Source organism: Tasmannia lanceolata, unplaced genomic scaffold, assembly GCF_043159265.1.
Source record: "Tasmannia lanceolata isolate RefF3 unplaced genomic scaffold, GAP_Taslan_0.1 ptg000003l, whole genome shotgun sequence".
NCBI lineage: Eukaryota > Viridiplantae > Streptophyta > Magnoliopsida > Canellales > Winteraceae > Tasmannia > Tasmannia lanceolata.
In genome coordinates, this window is record NW_027518680.1 from 54,039,705 (window position 1) to 54,056,891 (window position 17,187).

At 41.2% G+C, this 17,187-nt stretch overlaps 1 protein-coding gene across 1 annotated transcript; it reads right to left on the bottom strand.

Moving 5' to 3' along the window:
* Positions 1-1,495: 1,495 nt before the first annotated feature.
* Positions 1,496-3,740, bottom strand: LOC143863323 (desmethyl-deoxy-podophyllotoxin synthase-like). The gene is made up of 2 exons (XM_077374013.1): positions 2,838-3,740; positions 1,496-2,365 (listed from the first exon to the last, which is right to left on the bottom strand). The coding sequence occupies exons 1-2, from the start codon at positions 3,738-3,740 to the stop codon at positions 1,736-1,738; spliced, it is 1,533 nt and encodes a 510-aa protein (XP_077230128.1). The 3' UTR covers positions 1,496-1,735.
* Positions 3,741-17,187: the final 13,447 nt, after the last annotated feature.

A 17,187-nucleotide genomic window follows, 5' to 3' on the forward strand; every position in this document is an offset into this window, starting at 1 on the left:
ACTATTACAACGAGATTAACCCGTGAACCAAAACCCTTTCCTTGTCTTCTCAACCAAGACTGTGAACAGGAGAACCCCGAGAAAAATCCCAAGAGAAAACCTGAGAAGAAAACCCCGAGAAGAAACTCTCTTCTTCTTCTCTATCTCTCTCTCTTAACTTCTTTCTCTCTCTTGCCTCCTTTTGCAGCCACCAGACAAAGAACCTCCCATCCCCAAGAGAAAAACCCTCCCTCTAGCTTTTCATATCATACGTTTTACAAAATCTAAAAAAACATACTTTCATGTTCTGCCTTCCGACCACAATTAGAAAACCTAATTATATTAGGTAACTAGAGGTGGTAAGAAACAAGGTAACTTTACCAACAATCTCCACCTTCGCTTGTTTCCCAGCCAACTGAAGATTTTCCGTTGATGTCGTCGTCGATCTGTTGTCGCCGCAAACCACCATTGGCCTTCTGAAGTGCCAGCTACATACCCTCGAATCATCCAAATTCTGACTCCACCTCACTCAATCAACACGGCCAATGTACATGTGTAGCTGCCAACCGCTGACTCACCCAATCAACCATAAAGAGGGGTCTCGATCCATCATCCGCATGGCGGGTACCATCACCTACTCACCATCGTCTGCAATCTGGAAACTCATCTCTACACTAACTGTGCTAGAGACCCTATGCGTGCACACGTCACCACTTTGCTTCCAACTAGCCATCGAGATCTTATGAACGCTAGTCATTGTGTCCCCAACCAGACAATACAATCTACCACAATCGGTATCCTTCATCTTCTCTGTCTTCGTATCCTTTCCCTTCAACGCCTTAGCCAAGCCTTGTTGAACAACGATGTCCTTCACCCTCATCTACCAAGGGTGAAACTACTCTTTCCATCAAACAGTCTGTTAGAAACTTACCTCTAGAAGGCATCAAAGGGAAAGAGAGCGAGAGGGAGATGAGACGCGTGGTTACGTGGTAGAGGAATAATAGATAGCCTATGGTCATTAAAAACCATATAAATTTGAATTATTTAGGGGCTAAATGGTAAAAGAATATGAGAGAGAATGAAGGAGAAAAATCGAGAATTAAAAAAAATTATTCCTTTTTCCTCTACAAGATTCCATAAATGATTTTTGGAAATCTTCATATTCATATCAGTTCAGATCGGAGGGTTAGGATCATCCTATGGAACTGATTTTTGGGGCACAACGTACAACCTATTTACGTTGTGCCCAAACAGATGAACGGTTTGGATCATCAAAAAAAGTGGGTCGTACCTACTTTTTTAGACTTCACGTGTTTTCACGGTCACCCATCATATAAATTCTCTATATATATAGAGAGAGGAAAATGATTGTGAGCTTGAAGCTCATATAGCTTATATGAGCTTGAGGGCCCAAACACATTGGTCCCACATTTTTTGTGGTGATCCAAACCATTCATTTGCAAGGCCCCATCATAGATAGGGTGTGTACCAAAAATCAGCTTCATTGCATCATCCTAACCCCTCCAAAAGTGGAGGGCAAAAATGAGCAGATTTGTGGCAGATTTTAGAAATTGTATTATATAATTCCAACATCACCCTAACAATTACGTGGACGTTTGAAAAATTGAAGTCTCTCTCATGGATAAAACAATATTTGCCTCCTTTGAAAGCTTGTGCGTTGCTTCTAAAGTTGCCGATCATATCCTTGAATTGATGTATTTTTTTTTAGCTATTGTCATTTGTCGAAAGGCATCTTTTATTTCTTTATTTTCTCCTTAGGTGTGATAAATTCACCCATTTTTTTTATTTCTTTATTTTCTCCTAGAGTTATGCCGAAGGCCTCTCTCATGTCCAAATTCTCTGCCTTCATCCCATGTGGAAGTTTCCAATCAAAGTGGTAGAGAAGGTTGGAAAGGGCTAACTCAATGGTAGCTAGTCCAAACAACATACCAGGGCAACCTCTCCTTCCTGCCCCAAATGGGATAAATTCGAAGTCTTGCCCCTTGAAATCGATAGAATTACGAGAAAACCTTTCTGGCTCAAACACTTCAGGGTTTTCCCAATATCTTGGATCTCTTGATAGTGCCCATGAATTGACAAGAACCCTTGTCTTCTTGGGTATCTCATATCCATTGATCTCACACTTCTCCATTGATTCTCTAGGAACTAACAATGGAAGAGGAGGGCACAACCTCATAGTCTCCTTGATAACAAGTTTTAAGTAGGTTAATTCACCAATGTCACTCTCTAATATCTTCTCCTTTCCTTTGAGAACCTTTCTCACCTCTTCTTGTGCTTTCTCCATTTTTCTTGGGTTTCTCATTAGCTGTGCCATTGCCCATACCATGACAGTTGATGAAGTCTCAGTCCCCGCCGCAAACATGTCCTGTAAAGGGAATAAATACACTAATTTCAAACAACCAAACAAATCTTTATAGAATGATTAAAATTATTATATATAACAAAGGAGTTCTGAACTTTTTTTGAGAATTTCTTTCCTTTATTTTTTTTCTTTTTTTATATTTTTTTCATTTATTTTCTTTTCAATCTTTTACAGGGTTCTTGAGTTAAGTTTTTATCTCTACTTTTTATTTTTCCTTTTTATCTCTTATATGTCTGCACGCACCTTTGTTTCTTTAAGTTTATGTTTACATTTCATAGTGCTTATGCCCTAAATGTATTTATATATTTATTTTAATTTTCCATGTTTTCCTTTCTTTCCAATTGCCTCCAACATTTTCAATTTCTAAATGAAAAAAAAAAAGGAGAAAAAAACCCAAGAGAACAAAAACAACAAAATTTTCCAAGGTTCAGTCCTATGAAACATCACTACCTAGTCAAGTAGAAAACATACATACCAGGATGACTGCTTTTATATTGTTGGCTGTGAGAGGAAATTCAAAGTTTCCATGCTCTTGAAGTCTTAGAAGAACATCAACCAAGTCCTCCTCTTCATGTTCCACCTCATCAAACTTCATCATCTTCTTCTCTCTGTGTTCTTTGATGATGTCATCCAAGATCCCATCGTACGTCCGATGAATCCTCTCTAATCTAAACTTTGTTCCGCTGACCACACTTAAAATTTTTAATGATGGAAACAAATCAGCCACGTTGAAACCCGCCGCGAATTCCAATGATTCCTTGACAGCCGATAAGAATCTTTCTTGATCCCCACACTTGTTACTGAAGCAGGCCCTAGATGTTATGTTGTTGGACAATGAGATTAGCATCTTGGTTATGTTAAGTGTAGGGTCATTTGCCGATGCTATGGATCGAATGAGATTTGACACCTCTTCTTCCCTCAGTTGGAGATAAGATTGAACACGCTTAGCACTTAAGAGTTCCAAAATGCATATCTTTCGGAGTTGTCTCCAGTAGGCGCCATACGGGGAAAAAGCTATGTCCGAACATCCGTAAGATGTGATCCGCGCAACGAGGAGATCGGGTCTTGTTGAAAAGTTGAGATCATGGGTCTTCATGATCTCTTTGGCAACTTCAGGAGAGGAGATTACTACAGTAGAGATCTGGCCAAATTTGAGGTGCATAAGGGGTCCATGCTTGTTGGCTAAGTCCCTAAGGGAGTGATGTGGTAGTGAGCCTAGCAAGTGGTGCAAGCTACCAATGATGGGTAGATTCCATGGCCCGGGGGGCAATTTTGGGGTTGAGTTTTGGGTCTTAATCTTCTTTCCTACCTTCATCACCGTGAACAAGAAGAGGAGGAGAGTAAGGAAAAGAGGAAAGGAGGGGAAGTGGATTTCCATGGATTGGAGGGAAATAGGTGTGTTTGTTTTGATGTCTGGTATTAGGCTTGAAATTTATAGTTGCTAAGAGTTTCTCTAGCTTTGTATGTGGATTCTAACCATAGGGGTGCAACAATGTCTGAGTCAACTCTCTCTAAAGGTGTGCCCTACGTTGGGTATAAAAAGATATTAGTGATTGTATTATATAATTCCTACATCACCCTGACAAGAACCGACCATTGAGAAATTGAAGGTCTCTCCCGCTTATTTTAATAGCTAGTCTCTTCTTTTTTTTTTAAGAGAAGTAGTTGTTGTTCTAGCAACAACTGCATAATTAGATCATTCCTTTTTGGCAGTATTGGGATTGCCACAATAAGGAATCAAAATTGGATTGCCACATAAGTAGAACATGTTTCCTTAGAGTAAAATCCTCACTCGCATGAAGTAACAAGCATACGAGATAGGTCTGGAGCATAGTTTCAGCTAGATGATTGGTGTATTTGTGGCTTTGACTTTATTAGCAAACTTCATAGGAGAAACAAGTAGTGCACAAACTCTACCCGAGGACAAAAATTCACCATGTTTTCCATGTTTCATTAATCCTTGAGAAGAAAATTAGATAGAAACATACTGCTCAAACCACGCTCCTCGTATTCAATTTTAACAAGAAGAATGGTTAGGCATAATAACTAAGCAGTCAATGAAATATTGGTTTTTACACGTCCATTTTTGCCACCACAAATTGTAGGCAGCCAAACCTCACGTTAAAAGGGATGGTAATTATTCTACAGGTGCGTGAATTTATCATTAATTTCGGTAAATAGTTAAAAAAGGAATACCTAGAGATTGAGTTGCCAAGGAGACTTTCCAAACAAGGACTGTTCTTATAACGTAGCAAATCTTTAGACTCCGAAACGATTTGGAAACTAATTGAAGATATCCTTCTTTTTTTGGTACTGAATTTAATTATTTCGTTTGTTTTGGAAGATGTAGTGTTGGATAATTTATGGTGTTTTTGGAAGGTTTAAGGAAAGGAGAAAATGGAAATTTTTTCAATTCCACGTTGGAAAATAATTACCGCGTAGACTCGTTGAGACGTTTCATATGTAAAGTGTTCCATTTACAAGATGTTTTGGGATGGGAATGGACACGTTAGAACCGAGACGTTTCGGGATGGCAATGGACACGTTAGAAATAGATTTTTTTTATTTTTGATTTCTGAATGCCACATTGGAAAAAAATTGCCACGGAGATTCAAGAGGGGAAGGGAGGGCTGCCACCTCAGCGGTGAACAGTAAACCCCCCTTCCTCTTTCTTATATTAGATTAGATGACTACATAGGGCCTTCTAAAGAATTATGTCAGACTACAGCGGTCACCTTGCCTTTTACAAAATGAGTTGTGAAAGACCCTCATCTGTCTATCTTCTCTTTCTAGCTGGTAAGCCTCTGGTATAAGCGCATTCATTTGGTACTGCATAATAAGATTGTGACAGCATTTCATAAGAAACATCTCACTATCTGAAAAAAAAGTGAATTTATAGGGTAATCAGTAGTATAAGTAAAATGATGTGGAACTATGAAAGTGTGACCAGTTATTTAAGTTTGGCACATGGCCTTGAAAATGTATCAACATTTTATTCTTTTGAATTCAATAGACCAAACAACAGCAGATGACCCTAAAAAGAATGCCCCATTTTCATATAGCATTCCAGTTACTGTGTCACAGGTCGATTAGGGGTGAAACTTGGGTTGGTCGAGTTGTGCTTTTAGTAAAAAATTGAATTGGAATCAATCTGAACCCTTGCCGATTTAATGGTAAGAACTCAACCAGAATTACCAAAAAATTGACCTGAGTTGCACCCCTAAGGTCGATTTAACGCAGCATAGCAACAACACATATCCATATGGCAGTACCCCCCAAAAATGATGCAAAACTATTCTCTGAAATACTCTCCAACTCCCGTAGCCAACACACATCCATATGGCAATACCCTCAACTACATCCCCTAACCCTGACTAAAATCTCAAACATTAGGAATTGAGAATGATTGGACAGGAAGATTGAATAAAAACTCATAAACATCATCCAATTATCCACTCATCCGAAACATACTAAATTCTCTCAGTATCCAAAAACCCTCAATAAAATAAAATCATAAAAAATCCAAACGCCAAGTCTGCTTCACTTAATTTTTTTGCATAAAATTAAACTCACAAATTGTTTGATACTATGGCAGAGACCTGAGTATAATTGGTAAAAAAAAATAGAAAGAGTTAACTCTCTTTTGGTAGCAGAGAAATGATATGAAATTAAAGGCTAAAAAGAGAGAAAATCGATTGTAAGAAATTAACTCAAACACTAAATTCTAGAAATGAAATGATCATTACTAATAGAACAAACACCAAGATTAAAAAAAGGTTATATTAAAATGAGTTTTAAACTAAGAAAAACAAAAAGGTATTTTATGTCTTATATATATTTTTATTTGAATCACCACCAGATCATCTAGACCCCTAGGTTCCTGGGTAGGGGTGTAAACGAGCCGAGCCGAGCTTGGCCAGGCTCAGCTCGGCTCGTTAAGCTCAAAAGCTCGGCTCGGGCTCGAACCAGGCTCGGCTCGGCTCGGCTCGGTCAGGCTCACGAGCCTTACCGAGCTCGGGTTATATTAAGTTCACACCCCTCATCTTCCCTGGACAGCCCTATCTAGTGTAATTTGACTACTTTTTTTACACTAAGGGGGGTGGTCCAAGTAACAAATGGGGTTCCAAAAATGAAGTGACATATTTTGCCTCCCCCTTTCACTCCTGGATAACCCTTTTAGTGTATATATTAATATATAATATATATATAAATATATTAAATTCTTAACAAGCCTTAACGAGCCGAGCCGAGCCGAGCCTGGCCTAAATCGGGCTCGGCTCGTTAAGCTTAACGACCCTGGCAAGCCGGCTCGGCTCGGCTCGTTAAGGATTCAAGCCGAGCTCGAGCCGAGCTTTTTTTGAGCCGAGTTCGAGCGAGCTTCCGAGCCCGAGCCAAAATTGACACCCTTATTCCTTGGTTAACGGGCGAAATCGACAAGAAAATATTTATTCTATGCGATTTCTAGTTCCGCTGCGCGTAGCGATTTTGCCCGAGGGTGAAAACCCTTCCAACATATTATGGTTCCCAAAATTTCTCACAATCTCTTTAAATACTAAAAGACAAGAAACTTGAGTGGAAATATCAAAACATTTGAGCGTTGATAGCATTTCCCTATATTACAACCACAGTTAAAAAACCACATTTGAGTGTTGAGCCAATAAGATTTCACTTAACTCCTATCCAATAGGATTTAAGTATTAATTGTGCACATGCACAATTAAATCACTTAATCCTCAGCTAATAGGACTCAACTTAACTCCTAACCAATAGGAATTAAGCATAAATTGTGCACATGTTAATTAAAACATCTACATGTCATAATTTGTGTATCTCTTCTAATAAAACAATTGTATGCACCCCATGTATGTGCGCCTCCTCCATGTATTACATTCAGTGGATCTAATTGATTCTAAACATACGATTAAATCTGAAACCCAGATTGTCCAACAATCCATAAGGTTCTTGCGAGTTGTGAGTGAGATCGTCGCATGGATCCCAATGGTCATTCCTGCAGAGCCCACCATGGGCCCTCTGTGATCTCAGGCAATATAGTACAACTACGATCGCATTAGGCAAGTGGCCCCCACTAGGACATTACCATGAGGAAGACCATTAGATCTAAATACCCTAAGCCCATCCAATGCACATATCCTTCCTCCAATCCTACATTTGCCAAGTTGGGTCCTACGAGGGTGGACATCAATCACCCCCTGAGCCCATTCAGTATTATACCTTTCGATCTATCAACTTGAGCTCGCAAATGCATTTGTAAATTCCTTCTGAAAATAACAAATGCTTTTCAGAAAATCTTCGATAAATAATTATCAAACCGACTGACCAGTCATTATTTAAAGGGCCACTTGAGATTAAAACTATAAATGACTTTCCTCTACGAGAGAGGTGGAGGATTTCATGTTGGGCATCACTATTGATCCCATGGGTTTACCCAATGACCCAGTGCTACCCAATGCCAATCACAAGTGGGGACTACGTTTGAGAGACCAAAGCCATAAGGCTCGCCCACAGACCAAAACGACCCCTCAAGTCTAAGGATATATCCAAGGGTGTTGTCTAACAAAATGACCTTATCCAAATCCTTGTCCATAGGTTATTATGTAAAGTGATTTGTTGAGTGCGTGATCCAATCATCTCACCCATTCCACCTGCTTAAGGGTCAACCACCCTGGTGACCGAGATAGGCCACCCCAGTGGGTGTATGGAGGCAGGATCAGTGCTGTTTGTGCGCATGTACGAGATGTCCATTCTTAACCCCAATCAGGAGCATTCTAGGTCTGCAAAGAACTGGATGGTCATATATCCCTACCACATAATCTATATGAGCATGACCCATAATGTGATGCTACCTAAGGAGAAATGTGCATGACCCATTCATTCACTTCTTTAGAAGAATATAACTTGTAATTTTGGTTTTGAGAAATATAAAAAAAATGATGTTTCTTTTTAACAACTCTAGGAGGTTTTCAACCTCAAATTAGACCATTAAAACATGTTTTTCATCCTTTTCTTGTAGTTAGGATCATATCAGTAAAGTTCAAAGTTAATCATGCATTACTGAATTTAATAAATATTTTCATTCTGCTTTGTTGCTTCAGTATATCTATGGTGAAGCATAAATGAACCATTTGCTCTCGGAATGTCTAATTGGAAGTATTTGCACACACGTCACTATCATGAAATCCTCCAAAGTTAGCTAGCCCTAACTCATTAGCCCTATATCAAGATGCTTCCTAATCATGTATCTTTCATTAATCTTTGTCCATGAAATTTTTTTCCATGGAATCTTAGTTTATCAAGTAGTTAGAGAGGGCTACAAAGGGTGGGAGAAGGAGACACTAGAGAAGTTAGGAGTGAGGAGGAGTTGAGAAAAGGCTGAAAAGCATGGAAAAGAAAATTCCTATCAAAATATAATTTAATTTTTCTTGCTCTCAAGCCGCTTCACTCCCTCTCCTCAGTCATGCGATCTCAAGTTTCTTCATCTCCCACGCTCCATAAACTAATATTCAGTGGGAAAAAATAAATGGCTGCCAAACACGTCCTTAGCGTTTTTTTTTTTTTTTAGTTATCATTGTTTACCAGAGGGGTAAAAAAGAGATCTCTTGATATCCTTGTAAATTTTGTATGACACAATATATACTATACAAACTCTTGTAAATTATACATATAGGAAATTTAACAAATTCACAATCTTTAGAATAACTAAACTTAAAAACCATGTTCATTCTAGGAATCATAGCTTCCTAGACTATAATCCAATTCCTTTTAACAATTACCTCTCCTTGCACCATGTTCATATAATTTTCTAGTCCTAAATCGCTTCTTCTGTTACTCCACAGAATGTCTATCGAAATAATATATATATTATTCCCTTTACAATAAGAATTGGGTGTGAGAACACCCCACCCCGTTATCCGTTAAGTTTTAAAGGCAAAGAAAAACGTTAAAGGAATGAATCTATCCTCAAGCAGTGAACCATTCTTACAGAAACCGTTAAGGGGGGATTTTATCCATTTCGGGGCGTGGGGGAGGGGGAGGGGGAGTGGGCGTGAAGGGGAGGGTATCATTTCCTTCTTCTTTTTTCTCCTTAATTGTGTAATAGGTTCTTTTTATAGTTGTTCTCATTTGTCAAGAGGAATCTTTTACTTTTTTCCCCTTGGTTGCGTCATAGGTATTCCTTTGTTACTTTCTTATTGGTTATAAGAAGTTTCCTTCTTACAAGTTTTTTACTCAATTTTTATTAGTTAGTGTCTTATTTCTTTAATATAAGTAGTTGTTGTTCATTCTTTATTAATATAATTCTTTGCCAATAAAAGAAAAAGTAGTTGTTCTAGCAAAAACTACATAATTATAACATGTTTCCTTTGGTGTGTTTGGTTGCACAAAATCTAGGATCGTTTAGGGGTTTAGCTACGCATTTGGGTGCCACGTTAGGACAATTAATCTCTTGTTTGGTTGCCATTGTAGCATCAATATCCCTGGAGACTACCGGACAAGTTTGATGGGTAATTATTGCATGTCTGATGATTTGGCATCCATGTCCCCTCTTAATACCTTCCAAGCCAAATTTCTCAAAAAAGGTGGAATTTGGCTTGGAGAACGATGTTTTTCCTCTTTCTCCCTTTCACTCTGTTTGATGCAAGTCTCTCCTTGGCTTCTTGGACTAAGGATTGGGAGAGTGATAAACAAACACTCAATTGCTCAAGATTCAGATACAAGAAAACAGATTTGCGCAAGCTCGGTAAAATGAGCGTATCTCCCTCAATATAGATCGGAATGATTTGATTCCAAAGCCAAAATTTCAAAGACTCACAGATATACAACTGTGCTGAAAAAAAATTTCTCAGATTATCATCAGAAGGTGCTCGAAAAATTACTTGAAGTGGATAAATGTGAATTGACAGAATTCTGAAAATAGAGTGGGGCAAAATAGAGAAAGATAACTTCAATGGCTACTCTTTTAGGTTGCCAAGGAATATAGGTGACATCAACTCTTCTAGATTGATGGTTGCAAGTCTTCAAGGATGCAAACAATAAGGGAAAGCTCCTACTCTTCAAGGAAGGAGTGAAACTCTTCTAGGTTTCAATGATGAACTCTTCAAGGTTCAAGGGAAAATGCAATAAGCAAATTTTCATTCAATATTCACTAAAAACTCTATTACATATGTTTGATACTCTACAAATAGAGAAATACATGAGAAAATTAGTTCAAACTAGTTCACTAACTAGTTTAGGGACTCACATACATCATTAATAGCTTAGGAACTCTAAATACATTAACTAGTCAAAGCTAGCAAACACAGTCTACCAAAATAACCATAACTCTTCAACCGCCTGGTCAAATTAAGACCATGAATATCCGTTGGAAAGATAATTCAAAGACCTACAACTTCTTCGTTAAGCATTGTCTCTGATTCGTCCATCTAGAGGTTCAAAAACGTGAATCAAAATTGATCAAGTTCATTATGACGAAAATGCAACTGGGTCAGGCCTAAATTGGCGTGCCCATGATCTTGGGTTGGAGCTGGCCTTTATGCTTTGTGGATTCAAGTTGGGCTTGGGCCTTATGTTGTGCTCGAATGAGGGATGATCTTCTTAAAGCCGTTGGATGGTCTAGCTTGTCTCTCACATGAATCGGGGTCGCATCATCCCCCCCTTGTTTGAAAGAATTTGTCTCTGAATTCGAGTCTTCATCATTGGTTGAATTTCTCACATAAGGTGTTAAGTTATTGACCATCCACATGATCTTGAGGTTTTCCAAAATTTCCTTGTTCAAGAATACTCGTACTCGAGTTTTGAAGTACCGAAGAATGTTAATCATCTTAAACTCTTGAGGATCAAATGTTATTGAATAATTCCAAAGAGAAAAATAGAATCCTTCTCCTTCTTGAATATGCTTGAATTTATGAATATATGCTATAGGCTTCAATGTCGGATCGAATAAAAATGGATCAGTATAAATGGATGAAGAAATAGATGTAATATGTTTCCACCCACCTAACTCTTCAATCTCCATTAGTTCACCCGTTGGAGGAAGTTCACGACACGGTTTGCCAACAACCGCCTTCGCCATGACCCGGCTGATGCTCTCTTGGCTCTCTGACAAGGAAGAAACGAAACCCTAAGGGATTTCATGCTTAGATTTAACGATGAACTGTCACAACTGGCCAACATTGATATCTAGATAGCAGTGGCAACCTTAAACCACCACCACAAATCAAAACCTTAAGGTACATCTCACTCTCAAACCACCACGGGACCTGCAAGAGCTAGAATCCGAAACCAACAAGCTCATTAGAGCGAAGGAAGCTTGTGGCCGAGAACGAAGCCAGACAGGTCCCGCGGAGAAGAAAAGGGAAGACTTAAGGGGGCCAGGAAATGTGCGGACTGATGAGAGACCGACGAACAGAAACCCAATTCCAGTCTTCGAAAGCTTGGGAAACACTCCATTGAAGGTCCCTCTTTCCCACATCCTCTTCACCATTAGAGATCAGGGTCTCCTCACGCCCCCCCCCCCCCCCAAGAAAATGAGCACAGACCCCAAGAAGCATGTCACGTGTTGTCCAATACATTTTTTATGAGTTCTTCGTTCAATATTCCGTATGACATCTCAATCATTTCTTTAAGTGAATCGTTGATCTTTTCGCCACCATCAGAAGTCAATGACTCACCATTGGAAAATTTAGGAAAGATTAGATATCCATCTTCTGAATATTCATTATAGATTGGTGGAAATTTTCCAGCTTCTTGTTTTGGAGTAAGAAAAATTTTCCGCATCATAAGAAACTCACCGGTATCGGCATTAAGCGCTTGCTCATCAAATGAGTTACTTTCATCATACTTTGGGCCAATATCAGCATCTTCCTCATCCGGATCATCAGATTCATTTTTCACAAGTAATGCTTTACCTGCTTGTAGCTTCCAACAATTGCTAGCATGATGTCCTATCTCACCACATGAATAGCAACGTATACCGGTTGTAGGGCTTTGACCGGTAGAAGGGGGCTGATTAGAAACCTTAGGCTGAGTAGGGGCTTTGTCGATGCTAGTGGGGTGTGCACTTGTGTTCCCGGCTTTGGTGGTGCCAACCGAGCCTTGAACTGTTTGGTTTATGAAAGATGTGGACTGTTGCTTCCGAGAGCGCGAACGCTCCACCTTGAGAGCTCTTTGGTGTGCATCTCCCAAATCCCAGATGTCAAGAACATCAAGGGCTTCTTGGATAAGAAGTTGAAGGCCTCCCAAATACTTGTTCACGAGCACCTCCTCCGGGTCTTGAATATTGTTGAATTACCAACTCATTGAATTCATTGGTGTATTGGTCTACCGTTCGCGTTCCTTGCCTCAAATTTTGGTACCGTTGGTACAGATCTCTCTTATAACCTTTGGGAAGGAAGTACTTGCATATCTTATCCTCCATCTTCTCCATCGAATGATAGGATCTTTGCCGGCAGAGTGGCGGGTTTGCTTCTCACTTCTCCACCAAGCTATGGCCTTGCCTCGGAATCGCATGGCAATGATGCCAACACGACGCTCTTCCGGGACATTTCTATACTCAAAAACTTCATTCAGAAGGGTTAACCAATCAATGATTTCATCAGGGGAATCAGTTCCTAGAAATTCTGGAATGTCTCTCTTGACTTCCTTTTCCCAATCCGGTTCTCGAACACCTTGTGTGTAGAGTTGGGGGCGCCTTCCTTGTCGCAAAGATTGAACACTTTCTGAAGAAGAAGAATCACCATTGGTTCTTCCAGATCTGGAATGGGGTGGAGGATTGTTTGCTTCAGCACGAAGACGTTCAACTTCTCGAGTCAAATCATTGATTTGTTATTGCATATGCTGCTGCAAATTTTCAGCAAGTGTGTGTACTTCATCCAAGGTGATTGTTCTACCACCTCATCGTCGGGCTTGTTTTGGAGGCATTGTCCTCTCCTCCAAAGATCTGATACCAAAATGATGCAAGCCTCTCCTTGGCTTCTTGGACTAAGGATCGGGAGAGTGACAAACAAACACTCAATTGCTCAAGAATTCGGATACAAGAAAACACGCAAGCTTGGTAAAATGAGCGTATCTCCCTCAATATAGGTCGGAATGACTTGATTCCAAAGCCAAAATTCAAGGACTCAATGATCTAGAACTTTGATGAAGAACGTTTTCTCAGAAAAATACTGTAAGGCACTCGAAAACAAGATGGAAGTGGGTGGTCCAGCAAAGACTAAAATCTGGGTAAATGTAGCAACTTCAATAGCTACTCTTCTAGGTTGCCAAGCAAGGTGGATAACATCAATTCTTCTAGATTGATGGTTTGAAACTCTTCAAGGATGTAAACAATAGAGGAAAGCTCCTACTCTTCAAGGAAGGAGTGAAACTCTTCTAGGTTTCAAGGATGAACTCTTCAAGGTTCAAGGGAAAATGCAATAAGCAAATTTTCATTCAATATTCACTAAAACTCTATTACATATGTTTGATACTCTTCAAATAGAGAAATACATGAGAAAATTCGTTCAAAATAGTCCACTAACTAGTTTAGGGACCCACATACATTATTAATAGCTTAGGAACTCTAAACACATTAACTAGTCAAAGCTAGCAAACACAGTCTACCAAAATAGCCACAACTCTTCCACCACTTCGCCAAATTAAGATCATAAATATCCATTGGAAAGATAATTCAAAGACCTACAACTTCTTCGTTAAGAATTTTCTCTGATTCGTCCATCTAGAGGTCCAAAATCGTGCATCAAAATTGACCAAGTTCATTATGACGAAAATGCAACTGGGTTAGGCCTGAATTAGCGTGCCCATGATCTTGGGCTGGAGCTGGCCTTTATGCTTTGTGGATTCAAGTTGGGCTTGGGCCTTATGTTGTGCTCGAATGAGGGATGATCTTCTTAAAGCCGTTGGATGATCTAGCTTGTCTCTCACATGAATCGGAGTTGCATCACTGTTCCCTCTCTCTCTCTCTCTCTTCTCTTTCTATATTTGTAATAACACCCCCTCCCACTACTCTACAATTGGCAACCAAACACCAGTATCCTCCCTATTGACTCCTTATACCATTAGTCGAGGAGGTAATTACCTGCAGCCAAACAGAGCCTAGGAATTTCCTTTTTCTTAGTTATCACTTCATTTGTTTCTTAAACTCTTATAAATATAAGGGATTTCCTAAGCAATTTTATAAAAAGTCATTTCGCGGCTCACTTTTTTGGGAGAGAGCAGCCACCTAGCAGCAGATTTTGTCTTATCATTTAATTCATCTGAGAAGTGTCTGTTCTCTCCTGAAAAAGTGAGCCGCGAAATGATTTTTTGCGATATTGCCTAGCAAATCCCTAAATATTATATAAGAAGACCAGGGATCTCTATCGTTTCCTTTTGGACATTAATTAAATACACAGGCTTGACAAGAGTAGCGGCTCTATGATGCCCCTTGTGAGTTCTCTCCAACCATGGATACTTGGTTTTGAATCCTCTAAACACCCACAAATTATTTAGCTCAGACTTAAGTGAATCTTTTCATATCTTGTCATTGACTTTTGATCAAGGTCCTGCTTCACATTGCCCATTGTTAAAGTGTAAATGATTAAAAGGCACCAACTAACAGCTTAAGCTTTTGGAGTAATTGGTTGTTTCACGTGGTATTAGAGTATTTGACTCACACCAGGTGTTAGACCTAAAATCGGTAACAGGTACAGCAGTGACGTAAGAGCTGAGGTGGATGACTAGGGGAGCTGAGTCCTGAGGGACCGGAGTGAACGAGGAGTGAGGTGGTTGAGACTGAGTCCAGCTATGAAGGCTGAGTCCTGCACAAGGCAAGCAAGGTCAGAAGACCGACCCGGGTTTTACTCCGGACAGGCCCTTCGACACTCAAGTCAGTATGGACAGGAGTGAAGGGGAGAAGTCTAAGAGTTTTGGGTGGAGAAGAGGGTTTTTTGCATTACCCATTTTTTGTATTACCCGTTGGTTTGAGCTTTGATCCCCTATTTATAGGGGAAAATCTGGTGAGGTGTCCAGGACAGGTGTCCTGGACAGGTGGCGGCCTGTGAGAGGCTAGAATTCACCTACTCCAGGACAGGTGGTGGCCTGTGAGAGGCTGGAGTTCACCTACTCCTGGACAGGTGGCGGCCTGTGAGAGGCTGGAGTTCACCTATTCCTGGACAGGTGGCGGCCAGTGAGAGGCTGGGATTTTTACACCCCATCAGTTAAAATCGGTAACAGGTACAGCAGTGACGTAAGAGCTGAGGTGGATGACTAGGGGAGCTGAGTCCTGAGGGACCGGAGTGAACGAGGAGTGAGGTGGTTGAGAATGAGTCCAGCTATAAGGGCTGAGTCCCGTTGGTTTGAGCTTTGATCCCCTATTTATAGGGGAAAATCTGGTGAGGTGTCCAGGACAGGTGTCCTGGACAGGTGGCGGCCTGTGAGAGGCTAGAATTCACCTACTCCAGGACAGGTGGCGGCCTGTGAGAGGCTGGAGTTCACCTACTCCTGGACAGGTGGCGGCCTGTGAGAGGCTGGAGTTCACCTACTCCTGGACAGGTGGCGGCCTGTGAGAGGCTGGAGTTCACCTACTCCTTGACAGGTGGCGGCCTGTGAGAGGCTGGAGTTCACCTACTCCTGGACAGGTGGCGGCCTGTGAGAGGCTGAGATTTTTACACCCCATCAGTTGCCCCCCAGTTTTCCAAGTCATTGAGGGACTTGGGAAAGTGTGATCAATCGTTTCTCTGAATGGGTAGGCATTGTCTGGGAGTGAATCGGGGAATCCAGTCCGGAAATCCAGTCCGGAGTCCGGCTGGAAGTTGAGTTCGGAAGTCCAGTCCGGAGTCCGGCTGGAAGTTGAGTCCGGAGTCCGGCTGGAAGTTCAGTCCGGAAATCCAGTCCGGAGTCCGGCTGGAAGTTGAGTTCGGAGATCCAGTCCGGAGTCCGGCTGGAAGTTGAGTTCGGAGATCCAGTCCGGTGTCCGGCTGGAAGTTGAGTCCAGAAATCCAGTCCGGAGTTTGGCTGGAAGTTGAGTCCGAAAATCCAATCCGGAGTCCGGCTGGAAGTTGAGTCCGGAAATCCAGTCCGGAGTTCGGCTGGAAGTTGAGTCCGGAAATCCAGTCCGGAGTCCGGCTGGAAGTTGAGTTCAGAGATATTGTCCGGAGTCCGGCTGGAAGTTGAGTCCGGAAATCCAGTCCGGAGTTCGGCTGGAAGTTGAGTCCTGAAATCCAGTCCGGAGTCCGGCTGGAAGTTTAGTCCGGAAATCCAGTCCCGAGTTCGGCTGGAAGTTGAGTCCGGAAATCCAGTCCGGAGTCCGGCTGGAAGTTGAGTGCGGAAATCCAGTCCGGAGTCCGGCTGGAAGTTGAGTCCGGAAATCCAGTCCGTAGTCCGGCTGGAAGTTGAGTTCGGAAATCCAGTCCGGAGTCCGGCTGGAAGTTGAGTTCGGAAATCCAGTCCGGAGTTCGGAGTTGGGAGATCGGAGTCCGGAGTTCGGCTTTTACCGGACTGATTTTTGTCGTCTTGCGGCCAGTCCGGTTCGGACCGGACTGATTTTTGTCGTCTTGCGGCCAGTCCGGTTCGGACCGGACTGATTTTTGTCGTTTTGCTGAAACGCGTTATATCCAATTCGGCTTTTACCGGACTGATTTTTGTCATCTTGCGGCCAGTCCGGTTCGGACCGGACTGATTTTTGTCATTTTGTTGAAACGTGTTATATCCAGTTCGGCTTTTACCGGACTGATTTTTGTCGTCTTGCGGCCAGTCCGGTTCGGACCGGACTGATTTTTACCGTTTTGTTGAAACGCGTTATATCCAGTTCGGCTTTAAAAGATCCAGTACGG